The following is a 19655-nucleotide window of genomic DNA, read 5'->3' on the forward strand; positions in this document are numbered from 1 at the left end:
CTTTGAGGCTGCAACTACACGAGAACACAGAAGCATAAAACCGCTCCCAAATTAAAAGGGAAAAGAACTTCTTTCCTTGGCAAACCCAAAACTCTGGAAAGAGTTTTGCTAACAAAGGGATAATCATTAAACCGTGAAATCTCTCAAGACTGTAAGTGATCTGTACACCAGCAATTCCATGTGACACAGTGCAAACATTCCCTCTTCTGCGCATCTCCTAAGCATTCCACTGGCTTCTTTGTATAGAAGTTTAGTGTCTAGTTCATCTCTTCATTTCTGCCTTCAAGATATTCTCACAATAAATCTGCAACTTCCAAATATCCAAGAAGAAAAGACACTTTGTTTTTACATGGAATTATTTTAGAATACTACACGCAAAAGCTTAAGTAGAAAAAAAAAATCAAACTAAACTTCCAAAATGCCCTATTTTTCTTTTTTGATGTTGGGGTGGGTTGTTTCTTTTGCTTTAAATAACTTTTCTAAGAGAGGAAGAAGCAAGAACAAAAGTTAAGCTCTTATGAAAAGAGGAAGCACAGGCTTGGTGACAGAGAAAAGGGAGGAAAGGGAAATTGTGTTTACCGTAGGAAGACAGTTTAAAATTTCACAATAAAATGGTGGTGTCAGTGCCATAATAAAGCAATTATCTATTTGCATTGTTTCTTTATATTGTTTCTACAAGAAGCATTTATACAATAGTAACAACCTGAGAATCCAAATAACACGCTTTAGTTTTCATCAACCCCACTTTACCGCAAACTTTTAAGTATTTTTATTTTAATATTTGTCTCCTAGAGTTTGTCACTCTGTTCTCCAAAACTGGTATGACATTAACAACTCTTCTCCATATCACTGGAACAAGCAGCCTACAGTAATTAGGTTTAATTATTTCAGTAGCTTAAGCTCTATCCTACAAAGACATTTATAACTTTCTCCTTAAAATGCCACAATATATTGAATTGGTAATAAACAGCACAGCAACAGCTTTTACCACTGATCTGTGTTCATTATACTGTTTATTAACCTGATCATTTCAAATTCTACACACCCAAAAATTACTTTCCTTAATGACAGCAGGTATCTTCAGCTACTTAAAAATTACATCTAGGTGTAATATACACAAAAACTCTTACTGACAAGGCCTCCAGCACACACAAATAAATTACACTAGCCATAGAAGATAATTTATGTATTTTCAGTAACCCTAGAAAATAGCACCCATCACCAAAACTTAAACTGCTGTCTAAATCAAAGCATGGAATTCTTTTAACAGGGTTATAACAGTCTACAGGACATCTGGTCAGAGTGGACCTTTGTAAATGACTATGGGAATTAGGTGCTTTCACTGTCATGGTACCTGACAAACCATCTGTAAACCCATTTGAAAATGTACAACTTATTGTTTATTGAAGTAAACTGTTAAGGCAATTCCATTCCAAGCAACCTGATACAGCATTTATTCTATTAACTGATTCATTAATAGAATAGTTGAAGAGATGATTCAATTTTATAGAGATTTCATCCATTTAGAAAAATATTATTATACTTACTGCTAAAATATCTGCCTCCACAGGTAAAAGATTCAGGAAAGCAAATAACTGCACAGTCACAATAGTGTATATCTGAGTGGCAGACAACATCAGCATTCCTATTGACAACAGCATATTTTATTCAATACCTGCAAAAAAAGAATCAGAGTCAAAGCACACAGCAAATACTTTCCTGTGTCATTTTACGGGACTCTTGAACACTTAAAACTTTTCTGCTAAAGAAGTGTGCAAAATGTTATTCAACGTATACCTCGAGAAACAAATAATCTTAGTTATTATGATTACTTTAGAAGTTCCTTTTGCTAGAAGCATGTAACCTCCATGGGAGGGACTGCATGCATAAACTACAAAAATTTTAAGAGCAAGACTTCAAAAGGCTTTAGGCACCACAAACCAATGCAAGGGGTACAAAGGGATGAACATTCTACATTATACTAATCATCCTTAGACACATTTTAAACTTCCCTTCTTCTAGCATAAATCCAAATCAGCAAAATTCCTGATGTACCTGGAATAATTCCACTAAAAGTACGTATTCCAAATATACACTTGCAAAAGCAATGTGATACCAAGTTTAAGAAAAACCAGTTCTATCAACCTCCGAGAAACTCAGAGACGCTCCAATGTGACACATGCCTTGGGCAGCAGCTCTGATCTCCTGGAAAGCATGTGCATTTTTGAGAACTTTAAAAACAAGTGACACAACTATTATGTAAAATTTGCTTAGGTGCACTTCCCAAGCTCATGACTTGAAAAGGAAGTAAATTCTGCTTTGCTAATAAATGTACAACAAAACCAGGAGCAAACCCCAACAGCTTGTGTCGGAAAATGGAGGGGGCTTGCTTCCTAACAGATTAGATTGTGCTTTTAGATTGCTCATTTATCATTCGTCAGTTTAAAAAAAAAAAAAAAAAAAAAAAGCGGGGAGACGGGTTACAAGAACAAAACCAAACATTTTAATACTTTTCCTTTGCCAAAGATTTTTTTAAAATGTATTAAATAAACAAAAATAAACAAAGGACTTGAATGCCTTCCTTGTATGAGCAATGACATTGCACTCTTACTTAAGTCATTGGGAGTAACAAAATACCCTCAAAACAAAATCCCAAGAAACAAACAAAACAAGAACAAAACAAAAGGACACCAAACATTTGCATGAACAGAACTTTGAACTCCCCCTCAAATTCAATACGTGCATTAGCTACAATGGTTAATAGATTTCATTCCATTAGGCTTAGGGTCATACTTGTGTTTGAAACCACAGAATTTGTCCCATCAAATACAACACAAATATTATAAAGACAGAATGTTTGAATTCTAAACATTTCTATTCTTTCTTGCACAGAAAAATCTAACACAACATAATACACCCCAGTACTGCTGTTCAGAGACTCGGTGCTCTCTGAAATGAATTACAGATTACTTTCCACTCGTCTCTTCCAAACAATTATTCTTCTGGCTTCAATGAGAGTCCTGATCTAGATCACAAACATGATTCATGGTGAAATGTAATTTCTGTGACTGATTAAGTCTGTGAAAGACCAATTTCCTCCACACTTACTATAGGACCTGCAAACCTGTGCTCTCACAATTCATGAACAACATGGCGCAAATTTGCAACATCCACTCAGTATCATGTTTAATGTAGTAAGAAATGGTGTTTCTGCAAACTTTTATCTCAAATGTTCAATACCATGTGTCCATAGGCATTTCATCCAATGCGGAGCTTTCAGTTCATAACACAAACACAAGGTAATTTCATAGTCTGCACTCAGAGGTAAAAATTCCACTAGCAAAATTGTAAAGTCAAGCATCCAAAACCAGTTGCAGCAACGGGTGAGAAGGTGAGATTTAGCCTCCATTTGTGCTGTCGAGAAATGCAATCTGAACTGGAGGAATGGTTAGCTGACAAAGGGATAGAGACTTTCAGAGAGCAAAGACTTGGGAGGTGGGAAAGAATCCTGGCAAGATGCCCAAATTTTTCCTCCATTTCCCATGAGCTACATGTAGAGGCTTCTATCCTATTGGATGTTCCCAAAATACAGGATGGATTACTTCCATGCCTCTCTTCCCCTAAAAAAATTAAACTAGCATTTGTTCTCTCTTACATCTTTACTGACTTTACCCTTTCACTTTCTTTTCCCCAGATGTTATATTCTATCATCTTTATTTCATTAAAGCAGAATTCCCACCAATGCAGCTTCACCAAAGTGCCAGTTTAAGATATTTTGGATCATTTATTAACAGCCTTTCCATCTACAGCACTCTAGAGACAACAATTACTGTTCATCTCTCTATCATGCTCCTACAATCTGCCCATCCTACCGAGTTCAGCTGGACAGATTAAGCAACACAAGCTCAAAGAGAAAAAGACTTGGTGGGATTCTGTGCTGTGATCCACCTGGATGGACAACAGCCTTTGTCTGCTGGACACAGTCTTAAAAGAGAATGACAGAGAACTTTTTCATATAGAAAGTTTATTCTATTTAAAGTTTATCATTTAACAGAACTTCTAATGGAGGTAATGCATTTTAGTGCTTGAACTACTACTTTTTTGGTTTTCTTTGACAAGGACTACCTAAACAACAAAAACTCCTTAGGACAATTTTCCATTTCTATTCCATGGTCTATTGCAGCCTCCCCCAACTAGCCTCTTGCTTACTGCTTTGGCACAGAGTAAGAGAGGTGCATATAACCTAACCATTATTAATTCCTAGAAAGTCCCTGCCATCAAGAACAGCCCCATGAGAATGGTGGCAGTCACTGTGAGTGCCCAGCAGCCAGGAAGAACCTCCAGCTGAGTGCTCGCTTCTAAAAGCCACAACCCAGCACCACAGAGCAGGGCCTCTGCACCCAGGTGTCACTACTGACCATCCCTGTCTGTACTGCTGCTATGGGCACAATGCAGTCTGGAGACGCACAACAATCAGCTGTCCACAGAGGAACTTCAGATTTCTCTCCTGCTGAGCTACAACATGACTGTGGACAAGCAACCTCTTTAAGAACACAGAAAGCACAAAGTATCTTATTCCCTTTATAAAAGCTCACACCTAAACATGATCAAGCTAGAAAACCCAACATTCAGAATTTAAATATACACGATCAAGTACACCTCATACTCAAGGGTACAAAACAAGCACCAATGAAGTGTTACATTCAGCAGGAAATCTAACCCCTTTCACTACTGAATGTAAGAGAATTGTATGGTCCACAGATGGATGACTAAGTCTCTCTAGAGATTCTTCCAGTCTCAAAGTAAGATATTACTGGAAATTACACAAAATAGTTGCAACACAAAACAACAGAAATGGATCAATTTCTGATTTCAAGATAGATGTAAGAATTAAAATAATTAACAGACAAGTTTTAAAAGTGGACAGTATGCGCTTAATAATATAATTATCCAAACTCCTCTAACTTCTTTTACTAGAGTAATTAAAAGTACTTCACAAACAACTCAATTAGGTCATCCAAAACGTTTGATGAAGCAATTTTTTGTCAAAAACCTCCAAATCGTGGCTTCTTGTATAAATAGTTCCATGTGAACTTGTTTTCATTTGACTGTAGATACTTCTTCTGAAAACAGTCTGTTGACTTAACTGGGAAATCATAGCCAACACTACTACTTTCTTCTTCAGAATCAAGAAACACCTAAGAATTCCGGTCCTGACCTATCCTTCATGGGTTTTGCAAGCAAAAAGCATTGTCGCATGATGTGAAGTTCTCAACATTAAAGCAAACACCAGAGAGAAAGATTTGATTTAAGCTAACATGAAGATAATTGGAATTCATTATTACTATTTAGAGAAAACAGCTGATACTTTCACAAACAGTTCTCATGATTCTAACTTGGTCAGAATCAGACATATAATGCTTTGTGAAATTTTCAACTGGTTCACAGAAATGAAGTTACACTCACGGGAAAGAAATGGTAGTGAGTTACAAAATTAATGAACTTTTATTACTAAATTAACATTTATCACCTTCTCTCATCAGCCTGCCCTAAAAAAGAGGACATCGGTGAAACTGGAAGGATAAAAGAACCATTGTTGCAAAAATACAGCCATTTTTACTATGACAGAAGCAACAATACACTTGAAGCTATCACAGCACTTTAACCAACAAAGTAAATTCAGCACAGAGAATAGCACTAAGAGAGCATTAAGCAAGGTTAGGAAATACCAGAATTAAAGTGGTGCTTGCAAACAACATGCATATACAGTGTAGTCTTCCCGGTCAAAGTTACATACACACAAATTCTTCTATGCTCAGGATCTGCTGCCTCAAATGCAAGCCAAAAAGCCTCACAATTCCTGAAATTCCATGGCTCTTTGGAAAGCATGCCCCCTCTCAGCTGAGGGAGGAAGCTCAAAGCACACAGAAATGCAGATGTGTGGAAAAGGACTATACTGTAAATCACATAAAATAAGTTAAACCTGACTGCAGTAACCTTCCGCACTTTGCACCTGATTTGTCAGTGTGTAAAGACAAAGTTGTCCTTAACTTTGAGCATTTCTTCCCACTCTCCATGCTCGAACTCACAAACCAAACTGAGCCTGAGGTGCTGCACCCCTCTGTCACAGGACTGAACAGGACAGAAATGAGGAGGAGAAAATGTGGAGTGTGCTGGACCAGCATAGTTATGAGCAGTAAGACACCCCTGAAGTAAACACACTAAGCACATTTAAGATAGAGGTCACAAAGATGTTACACAGCTTGAGACATAGACAAGAACTTTCACAGCTTTTGGCAAATATTCACAAATCAGGCTTCACAAACCACACATAAAAATGAATTTTTCAGACATTTGTATCTCAATCAACTTAAAATGTGTTTCAGAGCAGAATACAACACAAAGCAATTCCCTGTTCATGTTTCAGCTCTCTCAGTAAAACAGCTTTTCCCTCCCACTTCTGAAAAAAACCAACAACTTGTACATCTGTATGAAACAAACTTAAACTCTATTATTTAAAAGCCAAATAATATTATAATCCTGACAGCAATCACAAAAAACCATATGAACATACAGAAACTTTGTGACAAATTCCAAATATTTTGGTAGATTGGGCTGCACCTTCCAAAATTTCATAAGCAGAAGAGGAACAAAAACTAGATAGCTAATAACAGTAAGTCTCACTCACATTCTCTAATCCCCCCATATCTGAATTCTTCCATTTTGATGCCATCATATCATTACTGACACAAATCTCCACCTCAGACCTATCACAAAACTGGACAGTGACGCACGGAAAGATCAGCATTGACACCTGTTAAGATGCAGGAACAATTCTTCTCCCTTAATTTTACCGTTTTTACTAAGAACTGGGCTTTCAGCCAGTCAGACTCCACACTGCTCGTTATCCTGCAAACCTAACCAGCACCTCGGAGCGCAGCCAGTCTCAACAATCATACACCCGGCAAAGACGAAACGCGCGAGCAGGGGTCGAGCTTCCACCGGGCCAGGAGTGACGCTCGGGGAGCTCTCCAGAGGCCTCCGCTCCGCTTTGCTCATCTCCCTTCCGCGGTCCCGGGCAGTGCCGGGACCGTGGCCGCTCCAGCTGGGCTCGGACCTGGCTGGGCCTAAGCCGCCCGCGGAACCGGGCCCCGCCTCACCACTCCAAGGGTGGAGGCGAATAAGCGCTGCGCAATGGAGCACCAGGCCCGTAAGTGTTCAGCCGCCGCACAGCCTAAGCGCCCAGGGTGCCTAGCGGCCGCGCCCCAGTACTCACCTGCTGCCCGGGGGACCCACCCCGCGCTCACCTGCGGCCCGCAGCCCCGCGGTCCCTGGGCGGCCTAGGCCGACGCCATGGCGCCTTCCGTGCGATCGGCGCCCGCGCCGGAAGTCCCGCCCGCCGCCGCGGGCGGCGGCTCGGGACAACCCATTGGCCACAAGGGCTGTCGCTCAACTGCGGCGGGGCGGGCCTAACTCCGTTGGGGGCGTGGCTCCGCATTGGCTCCCGCCCTGCCGCCAGGGGGCGCGCGGGGCCAAGGCGGAGCCCTCAGCACGCAGCAGCACGGGCGTAGGGATGTGTATGTGGAGTTCCTATGGCTGGAGGATGTCTTGTCTTAAATCCTAAAGCCAAACTCTCGGCCGAGAGAGGAGAAGACAACTAACCTGAGTGTAAGGACTCCCACCAGCTTCACAGGAACTTGTGCCTATTTCCCAGCCATAACATTACAAATATTTCCATGTAGATATATCTATGACAATTTTTAAGTTTGTAAATTGAAAAAACTTATGCTGGAACACACAGCATTTCACCTAGGAGTCTTATTGAAACTGCATCTGCATGTATGATTCTGCAATTTGTATTCAGAGTTTGAAGCTAAAACTTGACAACGTTTTAATAGTGTAATTTACTCCATATAAAGAAGCTTGCTTCAGTCACTGGGATAGCCTGTGTCTGTGACTGCCAGTCTTGCAGAAAACTGCAGCATTGTCTGAGCAAAAGCTAGTGCTTCCAGGTGTTAACAAAATGCAGTGATGTTTTTTTTCCACTCACATTTTCCAAACATTCTGTTCTAAAAAAACCTTCAAAAGTTGTTCAGCCTTTGTGTTTAACAAAATGAACTGTCTCTTATAGGCAAAACAGTTATGAGACGTTGTTATACATAACTTTAATAACTTAGGGGGGTGTTGGTTGGTTGTTGTTGGCTTTATTTAACAAGGGACACGCATTTTGCTGTAGTTTCAGCACACCAGAGCAGCAGCGTCAGCGTCTGGATTACACAGCCAGATCTCCGCGTTACCGGGGCTGTATATGGAAGTGGGCTTGAACTGCTGCGTGAAGGTGGAATAACAGAATAATCAGGAAGGAAAGGAAACACAAAATCTGTTACCTCGCTTCAGCACAGCTCTGTAAGACAGAAGAATGGTTTCGCTGCAGCAACACGCACTTGGGGAGAGCCGTCACTCGGTCCGTCCCCGGTACAACCCTTGCTCGCTCTCCCACAGCTTCCCGGGCAAGTCACAGCCTCGCTGCCCCAGGACACTCCCGACTGCCGGGGCTGCCGCGCCCCCAGGGCGGCCGCAGCCGCGTCCCCGCAGGCCCCGGCCCCGCGCAGGCGCCTGCGGGGCACCGCCCCTTCCGGCGGTGGTGGCCGAGCTGCGGTGATGCTGCTGGTGCTGTCGGCGGAGCACCGGGCGCACCTGGGCTGTTTGCCGCGGGCCGGCGGCGGAGGTCGGGGCCGCGAGGGCTCCGCGGGCGGGAGGGAACCGAGCCGGGCCGGGGCTGCAGCGGGGTCTCTTCTCTCTCTATCTTTACAGCCATCGGCGAGCTGGGGCGCCTGGCACTGGAGCAGCTGCGGCGAGGAGCGGCACCGCGGGCCTGTGAGACCGCCGCCAGTGAGAGCGGGGTCGTAGGGAGCGGGGGGACCGGGCCGGGCCGTAGTGATTTCGCGGCAGGAGGGCGGGAATGCGGTGGGCTCTGCGCCGGCCACGAAGGACCCCCGAGTCCCCGGTGCACGGCGGTGCGGGGCCGAGGGAACGGGCCGGCGGCATGGAGCTCCAGCATCGCGGGGGTCGGTGCTTCGTGCCCGCTGTGGGGAGGGCTACAGAGATCTCTTTTCCGACCCAAAGCCTTCTCTGTACCATGCCATAAGACACTGGTTTGTGTTTTTCTTAGGTTTTTGCTCTTGATGGTTTGGTTTGAGAGGGTTTCTGACATGCTGTACATTATTATTTGAAGGGTGCGAAACTCTCTTTTTCTTTCCTAAACATATTTTGCACGTTAAGCATTGGATAAATTTGCAGCTTTGAGTCTCATTGCTGTGGCAGTTAGCAAGTAAAGCACTTTGTGCTTTCTTTAAAGGAAAGCTCAACATTGGCATTGACACCATTCAGCACGGGGTAGAAGGACTAGTGTATCTTCTTACTGAGAGTTCCAAGCTTATGGCAAGTATACCTTTCCGTAAGGGGGGGAATACACTCAAGAGATGTCTTCTGAACACTTAGACCTCTAAAAATACTGATAAATGGGGAAAACATAGCTCAAAATTTTAATGACGTGTAGTGTTTTAATTTCAGAAAAAGATATCTCATGCTGTTGTATTATTGAAATATTGCATCTGCATATATAACTCTGGAATTTGTATTCAGTATCTGAAGTGAAAACTTGACAAATAGTGTAATTTACTACATATGGAGAAACTCACTTCAGGATTAAGCTCTAAATAATAAAACTCAAGCGAAGAGTTTGTTGTTCAGCTACTGTACAGGATGTGGGCTAGACTAGCCCCCTGGTCAGCATTCCTTGTCTTTGTCCAATGTGGGTTTGAGAGCTTTTTCAGCTCTTGGCATCAAAAGTTTGAGTGGGTATAAGCAAATACTAAAAGATTAGTAGTTGGACAATTACTGTTTCCATTGGAAAGATTTATAACTATTGATATAGTAGAATATTTGAGCAATGACTACATGGAGAAGGGATACAGAGACAAGGAATGCCAGATTAAACTCACGCTCCCAAGAGGAGGTGGGGAGGGGATGGAAATGGTGCAGAGCCTTTACTTGAAACAAGGACTCTTGACTGACGGGTTATAGTGCACTGTGGTAGAATGTGGTTGGTTACAGACTGTGTTTGTGGGGTGGTGCATTGGAGAGGTAAGATGGCATTTTCTGTGGAGTCAGTAACAGCTTTCCCAATGCTGCGTCAGGCTGCTGCAGTCAGCGCAAAGGCCGTGACCTGTGAAGCTTCTCCTGCCCTTGGGACAGGAGCGTGAACATTGTGCCTTGTGCTGCTCACATGCAGGTGGCTGCTGGGTGTTTGTAGTCTGGTTATCAGTGGCACAGTAGCACCCTGACAAGTGGATTCATGCAGCATGTCCTGCCTTGTGACACAGCTGAGGTGCTCCCTCATGCTGTGTTTTGGCCTTTGATGTGAAGGCTTACATGTGAGGGGGTCGAATGTTCTTCTTTAAAAAAACTCCCTGAATCTCATGCAAATCTGCAGTAATACGTCAACATCTTTAAAGCCTGGATATTTGTTTTGTCCAAGGTGTAGAATTGTACTTGGACATTCCTGCAGGAAAATAACTGCACCATAGCATATGTGATGTTTGGTTACAGTTTTACCTGGTTTTCAAGAAACAATAATTATATAGTTCCATATTAAGGCCTAAATTGTTATTTCTAGATTTCTGAGGTTGATTTCCAAGATTCCATTCATGTTTTGGGATTCTCAGATGAATTGAACAAATCCTTGCTCCAGCTATACCTTGACAACAGGAAAGAGATCAGGAGCATTCTTGGAGAGCTGGCACCAAGGCTTCCTAGCTACCACAGTCTGGAGTGGAGACTGGATGTGCAGGTGACTTCCCTGATGTTTTTAGTATTCCATAGTTTATTTCACTTCTTTTTAACATAATAAAAACCTGCTAAACAATGTAAAAATAATTGAGGCAGCAGTACTTCATGTATTGAAAACTGATATGACTTTGTTAGTGCCCCACAGCCAGTTGTGAGATAAACAGGATACGCAATGATGCAAAGTACTTGTTGCCTGATGAAAATTGAGTTCACGGCTCTATTGGTGTTTTTAACATATTAACGTATACTAAACATATTTGGTCTTGATTATCACCTAATTTTCAGAAACATTATGAAAGCATTGATTAAAGTGGGTTAGAATTCCTTAATTTTAAAACACAATAGTAGCTTGTGTGTATCTTTAATGTGTATGAAAAGGGTTTCTGAACAGTCCTTCAGGCAGGTTCTACAAACCTGATGAGAACTGTTAAGTACAAACATTGATAACATCAATCATTTCCCTGTTCCCATCCCACTGAACCCCTCCTGCAGCTTGCAAGCAGAAGTCTGAGACAACAGATCAAGCCTGCTGTGACTATGAAGCTACATCTTAACCAAAATGAAGATCAAACTGCCCAGGTGTTGCAAACTGACCCTGCTACCCTTCTCCACCTTATCCAGCAACTGGAGCAGGCGTTGGGGGAGATGAAGATGAACCACTGCAGAAGAATAGTGCGCAACATGAAATAAACTTGATTCCTCTCTGCTCTCTTACTAAGCAGTTTGTGAAACAACTCAGAACACTGCTCATAAATACATTTTGAGGAAAAACAAACATCTGGATCAGATGAACTGCTTTCCTGTGCCAGGATCTTGAGCCAGTATTTACCGGCCGAGTGTCTTCGGCTGCCAACTTTGCACATCTGCCTGAGACAAGATGGGTAATTGGATTTGCTTTACTTGCAAATTTAGGCCTTCAGTATGCTATGCTGAGAATTTCTGTAGCTCTAAACTAGTATAGTTCTGCTTAAGCTTTCCTACATCAAGTAGAACTCTCATTATTACGTGAAGCTGTACATTGATTGTTACATTTACCAAGTAATTTTTTCCCTTTTTGCTTCTGCTTTGAAATTTTTTTTAACCCCTGTACTGCACAGGAACGTTTCAGAACGTTTCTCCCACCTAGACTTAGGTGTGTGTGAGAGTCCACGTGGGACTGCTTCTGAGGATTCAGTCAGGGTGAGGGCTCATGTTACACTGCTGCTCTACCCTGCTCTGGTGTAGCTGAGCTGTCACTCCCATTAGCAGAGCCTGCTGTGACCCCATGAGGCAGCTGATGCTTTCTGCAGGCCACTGGGCTGGCAAACTGGTTATACATGAAGGTGATCTGAAAATCTGCAAAAGCGAAGTAATGGGTGAAGAGGCAGGTTAAGAATAGCATTAACTTCTGCTGACTGGTCTTTGTGCTGTGATGCCACAGTTTGTGTTCCCCTGTTTGAGTAGTCATAATGGCACGACCAGCTATTGCAACAGAAATTATGCTCTTCCATTGTTAAAAAAATGTCTAATAAAGATTATGTCAAAAGCTACTTTTCAGTTGTATCCTAATGCAGTATTTTGCAGCTTTTGTGAGTATAACTAGTTTTACTAATCAATGTTTTTGTGTCACTACTGAGGGTGCACCATAGCATACAGATTCTACAATAACTGTATTTACTGTCTTTCATGGCAATATCATAAACTTCTCTATTTACTGTGTTTTTACATTCACAAATGCATTCTTTTCTTTCTGTTTTGAATTTTTGTAGCTGTGAGAGGTATTATTTCAAGTCAAGTGTTTTAAGAAAAGTCAGTTCTCTAGAACATGGACTTGCCTATTCTCCAATTGCTGTGTGCAGCATGGTGATGGTGTAAACAAACTGAAGTTCCTCTCATATGTGAATCAGTAAAGTGTTTCTTTTACCATTGTTGTGGTTTGACACTGGCCAAATACCAGGCACCCACAAAAATTGCTCACTCACCCTCCCCTGCCACAGCTGGGCAGAGGAGAGAAAAATTTAATGAAGGCTTCATGAGTGGAGATAAGGACTCGGAGAAAACACTCCAAGGGCAAAACAGGCTCAACTTAGAAGTACAAAGTGAAATTATTACTAACAAAATCAAGAGGAGGATAATGAGAAGTAGAATAAACCCTTAATTCCCCCAGGCCCTCCCTCCTTCCCACTGACAGTGCAAAGAGACAGGGCGGGGGGGGGGGGTTTGGTCAGTTCGTCACCCGAGGTTTTCTTCCACTGCTCAGGGAGAGGAGTCCTTCCCCTGTGAGGCCATGGGGTCCCTTCCACGGGAGACAGTTCTCCGTGAACTTCTTCAACGTGATTCCAATCTCACAAGCAGCAGTCCTCCCAAAACTGCTGCATTGCGAGTCCCTCTTATGGGCACACGGTCCTCCCAAAACTGCTGCAATGTGGGTCACTCTTCACGGGGTGCAGTCCTGCAAGGCCAGGCTGCTCCAGCCTGAAAGCAGGGCCCTCTCTCTCCACTGGGTCTCCCACTGGATCATAGCCTCCTCCAGGCATCCACCCGCTCCAGCACGGGCACCTCCCCACGGGCTGCGGGTGGACCTCTGCATCCCCCGGGGATCCCCAGGGGCTGCAGGGGCACAGCTGCTCCACCATGGTCTCACCATGGCCTGCAGAGGAATCTCGGCTCTGGCTCCTGGAGCACCTCCTCCCCCTCCTTCTCCACTGCCCTTGGCATCTCCATGTTGTTTCCCTCACATGTTCTCACCTCCTCCTCTGGCTAGAAAAATCTGAGCCACTCTTTGTTTTGACGTTCTTCTTAAATCTGTTACCACAGAGGCATTACAATTATCTGTAACTGGCCCAGCCTTGGCCAGTGCCATGTCCATCTTCAGAGCCATCAGATTGGCTCTGCTGGACATGGTAGAAGCTTCTAGCAGCTTCGCACAGAAGCCACCTCTGTGGCTTCCCACTACCAAAAACCAGAGTGTGCAAAACCAACACAACCATCTATACATGGTGACCTTTTTCACAGAAACATCTTCATATATAGTACGTGGTAATAAAATGTGATCAAATGTTACTATTTGGGATTTTTGATTAGTGTTTTTTATGTAATTGACCTCTGTTTTCAGATGAAACACAAGAAGAGCCAATACATCTCTCATTCTCATTCTCAATACAATCTCTCATTCCATCTCTGCTCACTACAGCCTGAGTCTGGAACTCAGGGCAGCAAAATAGGAGTTCTAGATACAAATCCTAGAAACTTTTTGTGTCACTACTGCCTGATGAATCTGAACATATTTACCATTTTCTCTTAAATGTTTTAAAAAATCCAACTGCTATGGAGCTGATTGGCATCATGGTAAGTGCTGGCAGTCTACACATGGATCATATCCTGAAGCATGTGCTAACAGAAGGGGGAGGGTTTTCCTTGGGGATTCTGAGTAAAATGGTCAGTTGAAAGCAGATGTTGAGAATACAGAATGTCACTAGAGAGCCTGCATGTTCCTTTGTGCAGTGTGTTGCAATATTGTAGAAGGAAAAGCTGTAACAGTGGTTTCGTTTCCTTTTACAAAAAATTACCTCAATTGAGGATTGTCAAAGGTAAACCTTGAACCTGGGTGAAACTGAGAGAAGCTCAAACTCTGGCAGTGATCCACAAACAGACTCAAGGAGAGAGGGAAGGAGAAAAATCCTTTACACCGAGCATCTTACTTTTAAATTGTACCTTTCAGGTTGTTCTGGGGGGAAGTAGCAAGCCTGGAAAAGCAGCTGCTCGGCAGCAGAGTTTAGACTTAATTATTGGAAAGGCAGATTTGCCTTTAGGTGAGGTTGGAACTGGTCTACACCTCTTCAAGTTCTTGCTTCTCTGTCTTCACAGCATCCAGGGTAGCTGCTGAGGGCTTAGCACTTAAACCATGCTGGTGAGTGTGACTACATGGCAAGCAGCACTGGCGGCCGGTGCCTCTGTAGGGCAGGTGAGGCTGGGGAGTGAAAAGGCATCTGTGTCAGTAACCCAGAGATACTGGTAAAATAAGAATTCACTCTTGGATCTGGATTTTTTGATTTTGTTGTAAACTCCCAAATTAAAGATGGCATATAAAGCTACATTTAATGTATCTTCTCTAATTAATTTGCACTTACTTTATAGAAACCCTTGAACATGACAAGGAGACTACAAAGCATTTTTCACAAGCTACTAAAAAAAATTTAACGTTGCTACTTTTAACCCATTTTATTTTTGATAGGCTTTTTAAAATTTACTACTGTTCCATTGTGTTCTTTGTTCTCCATTATTTAGTTCGAGGGAACACAAGTTTTCTGTTCCTATATGGCTATTCAAAGATGTACATGGAGCACTCAGCTGTAGTTACTGCCTGCTTGGAGTCTCCTTGCACAGAGTGAACCCAAAGCAGAGGCAGAACCATGCCAGGCTGCACTGTGTGCTGGTCACTTGGTTACTCAGAAAGAACAAGGCTAGCCCGGGGACCCTGTGTGGCAGGACATGTCCACCCCCCTCTCTACCACAGATGGTTGGTGCATATGGAAGAGACAACCCAGGCCAGGTCAAAGGCCCAGCAAGGGTTCATCCCTGGCGCCAAAAGGGCTCAGGCCCTTACTTTCTCAGGTACAAATAAACATCTTAGTCTGGAGAGCAGATGTGGGAAGAGATAAAAGAAAAATAAATATTCCTGACTGAGAGACACTGTTTTACGAACTATAAAAGGACACACAAATTATCACAGGGGCAGAAGCCTCCTACACGCACACCCTGAAAATGTGCAGGACTTCTCCCAGGAGTTTGGATGCAGAGTCCACGGTTACTTTCCTGGGAATGGAGGGAAAGGATTTCAATGTGCGCTCCATCAGAAATTGGATGGTAAGAAACACTGGATCTTAACTTATATTTTTTCTTTGTTAGCTGTAAAATTAATAGGTACCTTTAACCCCGTGCTGTATTTGTCTAGTAGTAGTTTCTTTTTGTTTTAGTCCTGTGTAGTAAATAGTCTATTTAAAGTCTTACGTCTGTTAGTTTTGTGTCTATTAAATAAATAATTCATTCTATGATAGGCCGAATTGGCCATTATTAAAGAACTTATGAGTGAGAGTGGGTTTCGGGGTGCTGGCCTCCCCAGTAAAGCTACTGCCTGCTGCTGGAGGCCTGGGCAAAAGGCAGGGACTTATCAAAACCCTCACATCTATTCGTAACACCCTGAATGTTTTATTTTATAACAGCTGTCACATATGCAGCTTCACCTATGTAGGCTTTCTCAGAAAAATGTTAATCTATGAAGAGCTTTAACATAAAGCAGTGATGGATCTAGATTTATTATAATTTATTCTTACAGGTCTAATCACTTCCACATTATTGGAGAAAAATGCTTTAGTCTACACCAAGTGGTACAATAGCAGATAATTGTATTATTCAGTAAAAAGTGCAGCTGAAATAGATCTTGTTGAAGAAGACAGTTCTAATTGTAATAAATGTGGCTTAGGTTTAGGACAGATGTGTACATACTCACCCATAAGATGATATGCTTATGAAAGTGGTCTAATTAACATAGATGAGATGGCCCCATAAATGAGACTGTCAGAGCCTTCCCTTGAATGGACATGTCACCTGGAAAGGAATGGAACGGAACAGGTAGAGAGTGTGTGGTTTGTCTTTACTCAAATATACAGAGTCCTGGAGGCAAAAAAAGCCCTTTTAAAGGCTGTATGAAAAATCACTCATATCATTATCTGTGCAATGACCACATACACACAGAATCTCATATGCAAAGGATTTAAATAAGGATATTGCAGGAAAGAAAAAAGATATGTAATGTCTGCATATCCCTGGAGCAGGTGCTGTGATTAGCACTGCTCTTTGAGCTTGTTGCAGCAAGGAACCCAGTACGAAGCAGTAGAAGAATGGTACAAAAATTCTTTGGGAAGGGAAACATAAACAAGTCTCAGGAGTACTGGGTTTCCTGACCAGAAATACAGCAGATGTCAGGAAAAACAACAAAAAAAACCAAAAACCAAAAACCCAAACCCCCTCAAAACAGTAACAACAAAGCCCCCCCAAGCCCCCACAACAACAAAGAACAATAAAACCAACCTCAAGGAGGAGATCTGCAAAGCCAATGGAAATATGAACAGGAAATGTGAGGAAAAGTAGATGAAAGGGAATATTTGTTGAAGCAAAGCAATCAGGAATTGCACAGGATCTGTTTCACAGAGCTAGCTGTAGTTCATGTATGGGCTTAAACTGCAACTCTGAGAATCTGCATAACCAATATTATATGTAACACTGATTTGAGGGACAAAGATGGTTCAGTCAGGCCCACATTCTCCACTAGAGAAGTCAAATGGAGTTTAGAGAAGTTCATGCTTCTTTTTAAGAACTAAGGAATAAAGTTCAGAGAAAAATACTTACTTAAGACTTTTCTAGTGTAGATTCTGACTACTGAGGCTGTATTCTTATCATCAGCATAGCCTGGAGTCTGTCCAAAATGCAGAAATAAAACAGCAAAATGTGTGACTAAAATAGAGTCCTGTTTGTTTAGCCAATGTGTGATATCTCTATGTGTGTAGTCATAAAAACACTGGATGTGTCCTTCTGTAAAAACCAACACTGAAGTTGGAAAGTGAACAGTATTATTCTTTATAGGCACAGCTACTGAATTTAAACAATTTTTGGTCACATCACCATTCAAAAGTTATTCCAAGTGCACCAAAAAATGAGACAAGATTAAAACAACAGTTGTATGTATTAATTATAGAAAACCTCAGCTATGCATTTTGATGACAGCTCTGGTTTCTAGTATAGGCTAAACCAAAGACAAGTGACTGAATGGGCAGTCAGCAGAGATCCACGAAGCATCACACCTGCACTTGAAATTGCCCCTACGGACAGTGAGCTGGAAGGATTTATGATACAGCTCTGCACAGGTCTTGTACTCGCCAGCAAAGGGCCAAACCTTATCCAAACCACAGCGAAGTGGTTGCTGTCCATATCAATACGAATGCTTCATTCCTCCCCATCGCCATAGCATCGCTAAACCATGCAATGAAACTTGTACTTGAACTAATTTAAGCATCATTTTGCTTCCGGAAATTAGTATCACCCATTAATTTTCTGAACAACGGTTTCGAAGCAAAGCTTATTAGCGTGGCAGAGACAAAGGTTCCCTGGGCACCACGAGCTGGGGCTGGACCGGGGCAGCCGCTCCGCGCGGGGTCCCGGCGGCGTAGAGACCAGCCGATCCACCCGGCTGACAGCGCCACGGCAAGAGCGACGCGGGATGGAACGAGGGCGGGACGGGCTCCGACGGCCACCCGGCCCCGGCCTCGAGGGCCGTCCTGTGCCCAAAGTTTCCGCAGCAGTTGCATAACCGCGGGCGGGGCGGCGCGGGGGCCGGGCTGGAGCCGTCGGGGGCGGGCGGGAGGGGCCGGCACTGCCCCCGTCCCGCCGCTGCCCGGCCCGGGGGAGGGCGCCGCGCTGCCCGGGGGCCGCCCCGCCCGCCCGGGATACCGGCGCGGCTGGCGGGGGCGTAGAGGCACTATCCGCCCGCCTCGCCTGCTCTACTCTCGGCGAGCCCGCTCGCTCCAGAGGGCACGTCCTCGGCGGCGGCCCGGCAGCGGGGCCGGCCCCGGCCACCGCCCGCCCCGGGACGGCTGCGCCCGCCGTCGGGCCAGAGGGGGGGAAAATGAACCCCGCGGCCGCGGCCCCGCCGCCGGGGCAGCAGGTAATCCACGTCACGCAGGACCTGGACACGGAGTTGGAGGCGCTGTTCAACGCGGTGATGAACCCCAGGCCCAGCTCCTGGCGGAAGAAGATCCTGCCCGAGTCCTTCTTCAGAGAACCCGACTCGGGCTCGCACTCGCGGCAGTCCAGCACGGATTCGGGCGGGCCCCCGCCGCGCCTCGCGCCCGTGCACGTCCGGTCGCACTCCTCGCCCGCCTCGCTGCCCGGCGCGGGCGCGGCGCCGCAGCACGGGCACCTCCGGCAGCGCTCCTGCGATGTGACGGACGAGCGGCCGCTGCCGCCGGGCTGGGAGATGGCGCTCACGCAGACCGGGCAGCGCTACTTCCTCAAGTGAGTGCGGCGGGGGACCCGGCCGGGGCCCGGCAGGGGTTCGCGGGGCGCCCGCCGGGCGGCAGCTGCGCCGTGAGGCGGCAGGGTGCCCTCCGGATCCGGGGTGTATGCGACATTCCGGGAGAGGAAATCCCTTCCTGGCGGGAAGAGAGGCGGGGGAGAGCCTGAGGCGCTCCCGGAGCCGGGCAGAAGCCCTGCCGTACCTGTTGATAACGCATTTCTTTCCTGCTTGGCCCGACGTCCAAGATTCTGAAACTTATTTTTTTTGAAAATAAGTTCAATAACAGTTATTCAGGGAGTTTCTGGGACGTGGGAGCAGAGCTGTGCATGTCCATTACCTGTCGGAAGTAGAAGGGGCTGTGGTGGGAGCTGCCCGGCCCTGCTCCGGCTGCCTTGTGTTCAAAGCATCCCCGTCTGCGGGGACACGGCAGGAGGCTGCCTTGTTCTAGTGACAGATTTTGAGAAGTGTGGTAACACAACTGCCGATATCTCTTCTGGCCAGTCATTTTAGCCAGTGTTTTATTTATGACATTTGAAATTTGATTCAAGGCAGTTTAATTTAGGCCTGAAAACATAATAGCTGTAATAAGTGGTAATGCAACAGTGCTTATTTTGGTAGATTCTGTAAGTTAGTTACAGATTAATTGCATTGGCAATGCATAACTTGGTAAATAAGATAAAATGTTTGCTAATGAAATAAAACATTTGCTGGTGAAGTATCTACCTGAGGATATTGAGGGAGTTAAACTGCTAGG

At 44.3% G+C, this 19655-nt stretch overlaps 3 protein-coding genes and 1 long non-coding RNA gene across 5 annotated transcripts in view; 2 read left to right on the top strand and 2 right to left on the bottom strand.

Moving 5' to 3' along the window:
* Positions 1-7399, bottom strand: part of RNF13 (ring finger protein 13) — a 30220-nt gene extending 22821 nt beyond the window's left edge. The window contains exons 1-2 of one of the 2 annotated variants that reach the window (XM_048315070.1): positions 7308-7399; positions 1548-1675 (exon numbers count right to left, since the gene is read on the bottom strand). In XM_048315070.1, the coding sequence (XP_048171027.1) occupies positions 1548-1661 (114 nt within the window). In that variant the 5' untranslated portion in view covers positions 1662-1675; positions 7308-7399. Of the gene's footprint in view, positions 1-1547; positions 1676-7276 lie in introns of both variants that reach the window. The other variant, XM_048315071.1, reaches the window with a different exon arrangement.
* Positions 7400-8626: 1227 nt separating this feature from the next.
* COMMD2 (COMM domain containing 2) lies at positions 8627-12380 on the top strand. Its single transcript, XM_048315072.1, has 5 exons — positions 8627-8728; positions 8815-8892; positions 9359-9441; positions 10679-10852; positions 11344-12380. Exons 1-5 carry the CDS (start codon positions 8662-8664, stop codon positions 11539-11541), a joined length of 600 nt encoding a protein of 199 aa, XP_048171029.1. The 5' UTR covers positions 8627-8661; the 3' UTR covers positions 11542-12380.
* A 1362-nt stretch (positions 12381-13742) lies between these two features.
* LOC125330731 lies at positions 13743-18215 on the bottom strand. Its single transcript, XR_007205695.1, has 3 exons — positions 17239-18215; positions 16340-16437; positions 13743-14800 (listed from the first exon to the last, which is right to left on the bottom strand). It is a non-coding gene; the product is annotated as an uncharacterized LOC125330731 (long non-coding RNA).
* A 102-nt stretch (positions 18216-18317) lies between these two features.
* WWTR1 (WW domain containing transcription regulator 1) overlaps positions 18318-19655 on the top strand; it is a 52348-nt gene continuing 51010 nt past the window's right edge. The window contains exon 1 of the mRNA XM_048314244.1: positions 18318-18900. Within this exon, the coding sequence (XP_048170201.1) occupies positions 18512-18900 (389 nt within the window). The 5' untranslated portion in view covers positions 18318-18511. The remainder of the gene's footprint in view (positions 18901-19655) is intronic.

The sequence above is a fragment of the Corvus hawaiiensis genome, chromosome 10 (assembly GCF_020740725.1).
Source record: "Corvus hawaiiensis isolate bCorHaw1 chromosome 10, bCorHaw1.pri.cur, whole genome shotgun sequence".
NCBI lineage: Eukaryota > Metazoa > Chordata > Aves > Passeriformes > Corvidae > Corvus > Corvus hawaiiensis.

Excerpts from the sequence above, each read along its gene's own strand:
- COMMD2 (XM_048315072.1), top strand. The coding sequence starts at position 8,662 with ATGCTGCTGGTGCTGTCGGCGGAGCACCGGGCGCACCTGGGCTGTTTG. Across the intron at positions 8,729-8,814 it reads GCCGCGGGCCGGCGGCGGAG|CCATCGGCGAGCTGGGGCGC; the intron begins GTCGGGGCCGCG and ends CTATCTTTACAG. Across the intron at positions 10,853-11,343 it reads AGTGGAGACTGGATGTGCAG|CTTGCAAGCAGAAGTCTGAG; the intron begins GTGACTTCCCTG and ends CCCCTCCTGCAG.